The sequence below is a fragment of the Eschrichtius robustus genome, chromosome 11 (genome assembly GCF_028021215.1).
Source record: "Eschrichtius robustus isolate mEscRob2 chromosome 11, mEscRob2.pri, whole genome shotgun sequence".
NCBI lineage: Eukaryota > Metazoa > Chordata > Mammalia > Artiodactyla > Eschrichtiidae > Eschrichtius > Eschrichtius robustus.
In genome coordinates, this window is record NC_090834.1 from 98,710,832 (window position 1) to 98,722,456 (window position 11,625).

At 48.6% G+C, this 11,625-nt stretch overlaps 1 protein-coding gene across 1 annotated transcript in view; it reads right to left on the reverse strand.

Moving 5' to 3' along the window:
* Nucleotides 1-11,301, reverse strand: part of SYT13 (synaptotagmin 13) — a 46,078-nt gene extending 34,777 nt beyond the window's left edge. The window contains exon 1 of the mRNA XM_068556402.1: nucleotides 11,122-11,301. Within this exon, the coding sequence (XP_068412503.1) occupies nucleotides 11,122-11,301 (180 nt within the window). The remainder of the gene's footprint in view (nucleotides 1-11,121) is intronic.
* Between the last annotated feature and the right edge of the window lie 324 nt (nucleotides 11,302-11,625).

The window sequence follows — 11,625 nt, forward strand, 5'->3', positions numbered from 1 at the left end:
CGTGGTCCCCCCAGGGTATTATCTCATTGGTCTTTGCAACGGGAGACTTTTTTTAACTGTCTCCAATGTCAGCTGCGTGAACAGAGGCTTGAAGGTAGGGAAACCAATGCAAAGTGAAGCCACCACGCCCTCCAGGCCTGTCTTGATCCCACGCGGTGTCACTGAAGCTGAGCACAGAGATTCTTCCACAAGCTCAGCACCTTCCCCTGCATTTCTGTGCTTGTGATTTTTATTCTGGCTGCAAGCAGAGACGGTGGCCCCATGAATCTCCTCCCCATTCATCTATCCATCCGTCCAATGACTCACACAGTCATTCAACATTTCTCCTCATTTCTCTTGCTCTCTGCAAAGCCTGCTCAGTTTTTCTATGAAGGAAAAGTATGTCTTGGATTTAATGAGTGGAGGGTGGAGGGAGTCAATGAAATACGTCAAGGTACCCTAGGGTCTCTGCCAGACGGACTAAGACTAAGGCTCAGTTTCACAGATTTTCCATGCGCTGCTCCTCGCCTTTCTCTCATTCATATATGCATATGTGCCTATTCACATTCACATATGCATGTGCACATATTCATACATGCAACCACCCCTCATTATTTGACTCTAATCTGTTCATGGAAACACGCTGGCTAGTGAATTTCAGAGAGCAGTCGCTTGTATTCCACTATTTTAAATAGGGAAAATTATAATGCATTCCAAGTCCACCCAAAACCTCAATCAGCTTCCCCAAATATCACTGTGTATTGCTGTAATGCTCTTAAACACCATGTAAAACTCTCCCAGGAATGGTCTATAATATGAATCAATTAAAACACCCTTTGTTTAATTAGCACTTAGGGAACTCCTTGGTGGGAAAGTTTGTGTGTGTGCAGTGAATGGATACGGTAGGGGATCCAGGCTCCTCCTCCTGGCATCACACTGCCCTGATGATGCCAACATGAGGAAACGATGTTGAAAGGTATTAAATAGCACCTCAATTGGACCTGGGTTTGTAGGGCCCCCAGGAACCTAGGTGAAGCAGATTGGGACCCATGAGGGACTAAAGGTTGGGGCAAAGAATGAGGAAGGTGACAGTGATAACATGCACCATATTTTAAGGATGGAGTAGCAGGTGCAAATTTGCTGGGAGAGCAGGGGAGCCAGCACCGCTGCCCACTCCACTCCTCTTGTGAGACTCAGGGGCCATGACATGCTTTTACGGGTGTGCCCATGTGGATTCTCTGTAATTGGCATTCAATACAGAGCAGAAATGCTCATTGAAAACGTGCAAGATACTGATGAAGATTTTAAAAATAAGAGTCTGGATTTTTTTTTTAAATTAAAAGCCTAGAAAGTACTTCACACCCACTAGGATGGCTATAATAAAGAACAAAAAATAACAACAAAAAATGGGAAAATAATGTGTTGGCAAAGATGTGAAGAAACTGGAACTCTCATGCCTTGCTGGTGGGAATGTAAAAGGTGCAGTTGCTGCGGAAAGCAATTGGAGGTTCCTCAAAAAGTTAAACGTAGAATTATCATACGACCCAGCAATTCCACTCCTAAGTATATACTTGAGAGCATTGAAAATAGGTACGCAAACAAATACTTGTACAGGAATATACATAGCAACCCTATTCCAATAACCAAAAAGGTAGAATCAACCCTAATGTTCATCAACAAATGAACGGATAAACAAAGTGAGGCATGTACATATAATGGGATATTATTCAGCCATAAAGGGAAATAAACTCCTCATACACGCTACAATATGGGTGAATCTTGAAAACACTATGCTAAGTGAAAGAAGGCAGGCACAAAAAGTCACCGATTTTAAAATTCCAAATATATGAAACGTCCAGAAGAGGCAAATCCATAAAGAGAGAAAACAGATTGGTGGTTTCCAGAGACTGAAGGCAGAGAGAGAGAGGAATAGTGTCTGCTTAATGGGGATGGAGCTTTCTTCAGGGGGAATAAAAATGTCTTAGAACTAGCTGGAGGTAGTGATCGTCCAACATTGTGAATGTACTAGATGCTACTGATTCATATACTTTAAAATGGTTAACTTTATGTGAATTTCACCTTAACTTTAAAAAGCTTTGAAAATAACTGTAGCCTTTGCACTGTCAGTACACAGGTCAGTGTCCCTCACATAGGCCTTAATAAATGTTTGATACATAAATGAATAAAGGAATGGAGGAACCTGCCCATGGTCTGCAATACCCTGCTTGTCCAGGCTCCTGTCCCCTTCCCCAGCCTCATCATATACACTGGGCATCCTTTCTCTCTGCTCTCCAGGCACACTGACTTTTCCCTGGGCCCTCCTAAGTGCTAGGCTGCCTCCTGTCCCAGGACCTTTGCACGGCCTCATTCCTATCTGAAACCCCTCACACCCCTCCCCATTGCCCTGGTTAACTTCCCCTCCTACGCCAGCTCCCAGCTTGGCCATCACTCCCTCCAGGAAAGCCTTCCCTGACCTGTTTGCCTGCATCAGTTCCACCTTACCCTCTCATAGCACCAGAATTTTCTCTTTAGGTCACTTGCCACCATCACACATTTTCATTGATCTGTGCTCTTCTTCTACTAAGTCTGGTTTCCCCCATTACAATGTAAGTTTCATGAAGGCTGAGAAAGGTCACTGTGTCATTGAGGAGGGGGCGGTTCCTGCATCCCCAGCCCCAACACAGTATCTGGCACAGGTCTGCGCTCAATAAACAAAATTGAGAGAGATGGGAGGAAGGAATAGATCTAGCTTTTTCATCTGTTTTCCTTTAGAAATCTCCTAACTCATTATTTCTTAACAAATTGGTTATAGGGGGCCCTTTGTAGGCACATGTGTGTTGATTCAGACACGTACATTCAGAATCCCTTAGTTCTCTTCTTTTTATTAAAGCTTTTTTTAAAAAATCAATTTATTTTATTTTATTTATTTATGGCTGTGCTGGGTCTTCGTTGCAGCACACGGGCTTTCTCTAGTTGCGGCGAGCGGGGGCTACTCTTCGTTGCGGTGCGTGGGCTTCTCATTGCTGTGGCTTCTCTTGTTGCGGAGCACGGGCTCTAGGCACGCAGGCCTTAGTAGTTGTGGTTTGCTGGCCCAGTAGTTGTGGCTCGCGGCCTCTAGAGCGCAGGTTCTGTAGTTGTGGCGCACGGGCTTAGTTGCTCCGCGGCATGTGGGATCTTCCCGGACCAGGGCTAGAACCCGTGTCCCCTGCATTGGCAGGCGGATTCTTAACTACTGTGCCACCAGGGAAGTCCAAGAATCCCTTAGTCCTTAAAACCTGTTTCTGTGAAGCTCTTCTCCATCCTCAAAGCAGGGTTTCCCAATGTTTGTTGGCAGAAAGGAGCTCTGGACGTAGTGAATGCAGTAACATCAAGGAACGAGTCGGAGATAAGCTGTTACTGGTTTTGGGGAAGTTGTAGGTCAATAGCGTGGACAGCGCAGGGATCCTCCACGCATATTCTCGTTTCTCCCTCTGGTCTCTGACGCTGGGACAGTCACTCTTTTTTTTTTGTATTTATTTATTTTTGGCTGCGTTGGGTCTTCATTGCTGCGCGAGGTCCTTTCTCTAGCTGCGGCGAGCGGGGGCCACTCTTCGCTGCAGTGCATGGGCTTCTCATTGCCATGGCATCTCTTGTTGCAGAGCACAGGCCCTAAGCGCATGGGCTTCAGTAGTTGTGGCACGCGGGCTCAGTAGTTGTGGCTCACGGGCTCCAGAGCACAGGCTCAGTAGCTGTGGCGCGCGGGCTCAGTTGCTCCGCGGCATGCGGGATCTTCCCAGACCAGGGCTCGAACCCGTTTCACCTGCATTGGCAGGCGGATTCTTAACCACTGCGCCACCAGGGAAGCCCCAGTCACTCTTTAACTTGTCTCCTCTTCTTTGTCTTCTGGGTCTGCTGCTTCCCAATCCTGCCAGTCTCTCCCCTTCCTTCTGCCTTCAACTTAAGCCCCTCTGATTTCTCGTCCAGGTGTTTCTTCCATTGTGCTCTGATGGACTCTCTATTCCCCTTCTTGTACCCCAGATAATCCGGGCTAGTATCTGAAAGTCTAAAAATGTCGAAAGATGCAGCAGTACTTTCTGCTGGAATTAACAAAAGGTGCTAGTGAACCGTCAATCACATGAAGAGAAGAGCCATGAACATGAATTATCTACATGCTGAACCAGAGGAGAAACTAGAAAGGGAAAAAGATGTGACGGGTCTGGGACCTGCCACCAGGAAGGGATTGATGGACACAGACCAAAAGTCCACATTATGTTTCAAAGGGCCAAGGGTTTCCAGTGGGCGTGCGCTCATCTCCTTGAAATAATCTATGCTAATTTCTTGATGCAAAATTCATACTGTCTTCCCTGTTGCTAAGCGACCAGCCCAAACATGTTTACTGTGTAAATTTCTCTGGAGGGCCCAGGGCTGCACCCAGTGCTTGAAGCCTGGTGGAAGCAAGAGGCAGCAAAGACATCCAAAGCTTTTGGAAAGGTTTCTGCAAATCTTTGATCTGCAAAGATTCATATATTGTAGACACCTTTATGCCATATCTGGGGAAACGCAGTGGCTCAAGTAAAATTTCGACTAGTTTTTTCTGCTAATCTTCAGCCTAGTGGTCAAACGTGTGGGCTCTGGAACCAGAATTCCTAAATTTGATTCCCAGCTCTGCCACTGAGTAAGTTACTTAAGCACTCTGTGTTTTACTTTTCCCACGTGTAAAATGTAAGTAATAATTATGCATATTTCATAGGGCTATTGTGAGGATAAAATTAATATGGTTAAAGAGCTTAGAACAGAGCCTGGCACACATAAAGAACTCAATAAATGTTAGCTATGCTATCACTATTCTTTATTATTCTGTGGAAACGGATCTATTTTTTGTTTCTTTGTTTGTTTATATGAACAGGAAAGTTCACCAGCCAGGAGATCAGCTGAGAAATCAATTCTTTAAAAGGACTGAGAATCCAAAGAGGTCAGACCTTACGGCAGTCCAGAGTCAAATCAGTTCCAGGAGCGGGGTTAGCAATTCATGTTGGCCTCCTGCGATCACTGATGTAGAGGGGAGACCTCATCAGAGTAGCCAACGAGAACTGGAGAAAGTTCCACTTTGGGCCGAAGGTGGGGACTCCCGCCCTAAGGGTTTCCCATGGTCCCCCATACCTCGCCTGTCATGGTAGCACTGTAACACGCTTCACGGCAACTGCTGGCTTCACTGTCTACCTCCCCCCTTGCAAGGAACAGCATACACCTGTCTTTTTATTGCTGCATCCCAGCGCCTAGCATGTGTTCATTCAACTTTAGTGAATGAGCTTATTAGCTGATGAAATGCAGATCAGGGCTCTGATCCATCCTCACTCTGACAAGTCTGCATTCAGACAAGTGATCTGAGAGGATGTTGCTCTAAGGAAGAGGAAAACAGGTGGGAGAGTTAATCAGGCCACGTTGACGTTCTCCGGTCCCTAGTCCGAAGGAGGAGGTGGCCACAGGCATAGCAGAAGAAGGCAGACAGGGCCAGGGAGGTGATGCATAATGGACCACAAAAAGGAGGGCCACGTCTCTTGATTATAGTCCCCAAATCATCCTGGTATTAAAAATACTGGCTTGACGGGGAGGGGGAAGGGTAAGCTGGGATGAAGTGAGAGAGTAGCACGGACATATATACACTAGCAAACGTAAAATAGAGAGCCAGTGGGAAGCAGCTGCATAGCATAGGGAGATCAGCTTGGTGCTTTGTGACCACCTAGAGGGGTGGGATAGGGAGGGTGGGAGGGAGGTTCAAGAGGGAGGGGTATAGGGATGTACGTATACATACAGCTGATTCACTCTGTTATAGAGCAGAAACGAACACAACATTGTAAAGCAATTATACCCCAATAAAGAGGTTAAAAAAATAAATAGTGGCTTGATAACTAAATCAGTGTTCACAAACATTACAACACAACTTGACAAATAATAAAAACTTTACTGAGTTATAACTACATACAGAAAAGTACACAAACCATAAATGTAGAGCTGGATAAATTTTCTTTCATAAAGTGGACACAGCTGTGGAACCAGCACCACGTCAAGAGGCAGAGCTTATAAACAAAAGCTGGGAAGCTCCCGACTCTGCCCCAGTCATTACCTGCCCCCAGCGGAAACCCCAGACATAAATGGGCTTGAATTCAAATCTTGTGGAAATGGAAGCTTAACCACGTGCATTCTTTTGCATCTTCACTCTCTTATTCAGTGTTATGTCACGATATGATGATTTAACTCAAAATACACATTGAAGGGTTATCATGTGCCCGTTATCACACCGGATATTGTCAGGGATACAAGGGAAATGAAATACACTCCTTGATCTTGGGGGTGGGGGGGAAGACTCCACTATACATATGTTGTTTGATAAAAATACAGCATGTGTTTAAATTATTTGTTAAAAACTTTGAATCTATTAGTGTTTGCTGTAGTCTGAATGTTTGCGTCCCCTTAAATCAAAGATGACGCAAACAGATGGAGAGATGTACCCTGTTCTTGGATTGGAAGAATCAATACCGTGAAAATGTTAGGAGGTGAGGCTTTAATCCATTTTGAGTTTATTTTCGTGTATGGTGTTAGGGAGTGTTCTAATTTCATTCTTTTACATGTAGCTGTCCAGTTTTCCCAGCACCACTTATTGAAGAGATTGTCTTTTCTCCATTGTATATCCCTACCTCCTTTGTCATAGATTAGGTGGGGCTTTTGGGAGTGAGTAGGCCATGAGGGTGGAGCCTTCATAAATACGATTAGTGCCCTTATAAAAGTGGCAGGAGAGAGCTCCCTTGCCCCTTCCATCAGGTGAGGTAACATCCAAGAGTCTAGGAAGCTGGTCCTCATCAGACACTGGATTGGCCAGAACTTTGATCTTGGACTTCCCAGCTTCTAGCTCTATGAGAAATAAATTTTGTTTATAAGCTACCCACTCTGTGGTATTTTCTTATAACAGCCTGAATGAACTAACACTATGTTCCATCAAAAGCCACATCCCGTCTCAACTCTGCTGGAAGGAGGGTAGGATTTTATAGTTTGGTAGTAAGTAGCATTGGGAGCTAGGAGCTTTTGACCACATAGCTTCAAGGGGACAGCAGCAGGGTTACTCTGGGAACTCTGAGACTCATTTGAGAAGATTCATGTAAGCAAGGTAAGCACCAGATGGGAAGAAAAATCAGACCTGAAATGAAAGCTTTCTGAGAACAGGACTGCAACTCGTGCTAATGTGTCAGGGCACTGACAGTTCCCCTTACTTGCTCTGTAGTTATTTAGGTTCTCCAAAAGGAGGGCTTCCTCTGCAAGGACCCAGAAATGCTGTGAGTGACAGCCTGTGCAGACAAGCATGAAAAGGAAATTCTGGGGGAAGGAACCAATGGGTCTGGCTGCCTCTTGCTAAGAGATGCGGCAACAGTGGTGAAGCGAAGACGATTACACACACACACACACACACCGTGTCTGCCTCTCTGCTCTGCCTCCTGGCTCAAGCATCCAGTAATCACTGCATAATAACCGAGCTTTGAAAGCTGGGCTGACCACAGGGAGGGAGGTCCCAGGTGATGCTGCCAGATCACAAGGACAGTGTAGTGAAACTGAATCCCTCTCCTCCCTGGAAAGGCTGCACGCAGGTGAGGGTGAGGGATTGTGTAAGAAGGCAGGATAAAGGGTTCACAATGTATATTTCAGAAAAGCCAAGACAAATTATGAATTGAAGCTGGCTGGAGGCATGAACAGCGGTGACTGAGGGTTTGCCCCCTCTGCCACCTCCCACATGGTGGAGATGCTGGATGGATTCCTTCAGCTGTCTGGAGAAGAATGTCTGAAAAGCAGCAAATAAAAGACATAGGACTACAACAGTACATCTAATAAAATCAATCGGGGAAATGGTTATATGTGTGTCTCTTTATTCTTTCATTGAATAATAGGATCTAGTGGGGGATTTAATAAGTGCATAATTTAGAATTAGAGATGAGCATAAATGTTATCATAAAGCATCTGCAACAGCTGTGCTGTGCTCTGCAACTCTCTGTGATTTCCCTTGAGGACCAAGTCACAGATATTGCTAATATTCCTGTGGTGTGTTGTTTATACTCCTACTTACAGAAAATGCTAAGCTTCATGTAGAGGTTAATGAAAAGAAAGATACAATTTTTTCCTCTCCAAGACCAAGAACCCCTTACAGTTTAGCTATAGACCCCTTGTTGGGGTCTGTGGACCTCAGGTTAAGAACCCTCAGGGAAAGCTTCAAAGTGCTTTTCAAAATCACTGCAATTCATGACCAGAAATTGGATTCCCAGGCATGGCCAACAAATCCAAGGAATTTTTCCAGCAACCACAATCAGTGACTTACAGAGACATGGGCGGTCACTCTATATCCCAGAGACATCCCAGTTGTCAGTGGCTACAGGAATCTAGAACCCTCTTCCCCAGCCCCCATGCCCTCTTTGTTTAAGGAACATCTTCAGAGAGGCTTCCTTACCTGACTCTCCTCCTCTTTGTCAACATGTGCCACGCCCATCACCCTGCTGCCATCTGCCACCCCTAATACCACCTCCTTTACTTTTTGTGAAATGTCAACATAGTGTCTTTTCTCTGTGTACTTTATCTGGGTCAGCAGCTGAATCAGTCTGAGCACAATGGCAGCCAAACCGACATTGTGAGATCTCAATTTCATCACATTCACACCTACAGATTCAGCCCCAGGGGCCCAAATCCTTGTCACTGAGGGAGCCAAGTGAGGGATGTGAATGGATGGGTCTCACATATCAACAAATGTTTATTGTGTCCCTATGATCTAGCCCTGGGTTGCACAGTGGTTGCAAAATGCATCCACATTTGAAGAAATAACTCAGACAATCATCCACAACGGCTGGGCACTGGGATGCCTTTATTTGTCAACAATTTCTTATTGGGCACCTACTAGGTTCCAGACACTGAGTAGGTGCTGGGAATAAATATTGTACAAGTGAGTAGATATGAAAAATCACATCCAACTGTCCCAAGTGCTACGAAAGAATTGGGAAGGAATGGTATGGAGAACGTAATGGGGAAGAGAGGGCTTTGTTACATGTGGCCGTAGACAAAATCCTCCCTGAGGAGGTAAAATTCAAACAGAAAGAGACCTAAAGGATGAGAAGGAGCCATCTGTGTGAAAAGCCAGAGGAAAATGGGAAGGGTTGATGTCTTCAAGAAGGATCAAAAAATCCAGGGAAGCTGAGACGGCCCATGAAGCGGGCAACTGGCATGAGCTTGGCTGGAGAGGTAAACACCTGCCACATCAAGCAGGTGAGGAAGTGGAGTGGAGTGGCTAACAGCATCGACTCCAGAACCAGACCAGCTTGGCTAGAATCCGGCTCTAAAACTTCTCGAACTGTGTGGCCTTGGGCAAGTCACTCACCCTCTCTTTAGCTCTTTCAGCTTTAAGTTGGGCTCATCATATACGTCCTTCATTGAGTTGCTAAATGCATTAAGTGTAAAGCACTTAGAACGGAGCCTGGCACAGAGTACGTGCCAGGCTCCGGTTTGCTGTGTTTGTTCCAAGCTCAGTGAGAAGTTGTGGAGGATTTTAAGCCAGGGAGACGCATGATCTGGTTTGTAACAGATCATTGACCATTGCGTGGGCTACTGGTCCTCAGTAAGACAAAGAGTTGGAAGGGACCCCGGAGGTCACTTACACCAACACTGTCCCCAGCGGTTCTCTCTGGGAAGGGGAGGAGACAGTGCCTGAAGGGCCACCACTGTGAAAGGCAGAAGAATGGCTGTCCCTGAAGCGTGCCGGATGGGATAGGAGGTTGAGGACCCAACGTCTGGAGAAGGGCTCATCCAACACCCCCTCCCCCGCCCTGTGCCCGCCTGGAGCGGGTAGCCCACTACTCCCATTTCAGATGGTTCTGGGTCCCACATCCCACTGCCCAGTTGGCTCCTGTTCTTGCCGGTGTCAATGTCACTTTTCTCGGATTGTAAGTGCGTCAAGGACAGCAGCCATTTCGTTCCACTCTCAGTGACTGACACAGGCCCCGAGCAACTGGGTCTGAGCTTTTGAATAATTAATTGGCAAAAGGAAGGTGGAATCACAGCTTTATAGTGCCTCCCCTGGAACTCTAAGCTCTGGAAGGAATCTAGAGGGCCTTGGGAAGTCATTAAGTCACCCCCTGCCCCAGGGCCTGCCTTCCTCCAGTCTTTCCATCCAGACTTCCTCCCGGGTCTCCAGAGGACATTTTGCACTCGCCACCTTGGGAATGTGTCCTGGAGATCGCAGCCCATGTAGCGCAGTCCTTCCAAACCTCTCCCAGACCCCTTCTGCTGCTCTGTACAATGGGGACACCACCCATTTCCTGCCCAAAGAGGCTCTGGGGACAAGCTGATGCATGGGATAAAAGGCATCCTGTCTCCAGGGGCATCTCCAGACACACCTTCGGGGAGGTCTCAGCTACTTGCTCAGTCTGGCTGGAGCTGAGAGCTGCTAGGACAGGGTGAGGGTCCTCCAGGCCCCTCCATATTCTTCTGCGTCTCCAGACCCCAGGCACACCCAGCCCAGCTGCCCCTCCCCAGCTCCCACTGCAGCGACAGCGGCCACCTGCTCTCTGGATTTTGGTGGATTTCCCCCTTCTCCACTCTGTCAGTGCTCTCCCTGTGCCAGCCCACAACTGGCCCCTCTCCTCGCTCTCACAGCCCCCCTTCTTCTTCCCCCCAATTCGAGCTTCTCATTCTGCACCATTCCCTTCTCAGTCTCCCCTAACCCTCACAGCCCGCTCCCCCAGCCCCCTCACAGCGTCCCGGTCTTATTACTCCTCCAAGTTCCCCACGCTCGCCTCCCAGCCCCCAAATCCCCTCCCAGCCCCTTTCCCATCCAAGCCCCCTTTCCCATTCCCTCCCATGCCTGCCCCTTTAGCGCTCGCTGTCCCGGTTCCTCTCCTGTCCCCGCAAGCCCCCCATACCCTTCATTATCCTCCCCGACCCCTCCTCCACCCCCAGGCCTTCAGGAGCCCCCCCACACCCCCCCGAGGGTCCCCGAGCACGTCCGCGGTCCCCACATCCCGCCATGCTCTATCGCGCAAAGAAGAACGCCGACCATTGCCTGCCACCCACTCCCCCGCCGCTGCCCGGGAGACCCCACCCGGCCCGGGGAGACCAAGGCGCCCCCCCCCCGCTCACCTGCTGGGACCGGAGCACGCCGGGCTTCGCCTTCTCCGGATCGGGGTCCAGGTCCCGCTGCAGCACCCCCTTCTTGGGGTGCATGTGCCGGCACAGGCAGGTGACCCCGCACAGCGCGAGGATGCTGGTGGCCGTGCCCAGCGTGGCGCCCAGCGCGATCACGGGCACCGACAGCACCATGGTGCCCGCTCCCCGCGCGGGGCTGGGTCCCGCCGCCGCGCACCTCCCGGGCCTGGGATCCGGGCGCGCCAGCCGCTCTCCAGCCGCCGGAGGGACGGGGAGGGAGGGAGGCTCGAGGACGTCAGAGCAGGAGGCTGGACCCGGAGCGAGCTGGTGCGCCCGCACTCAGCTCCGCGTCAGCCAGCATCCCTCCCCTCCAGCATATGACCGGACCCCCGACCCTAACCGGAGCCTGAGCCGTTCAGGTGGAAGGAACGTGAGGGTCATCTCGGGCCATCCTTCACGCTTTACGTAGAAGGACACTTGGGCCTCAGAAGGGCAGGA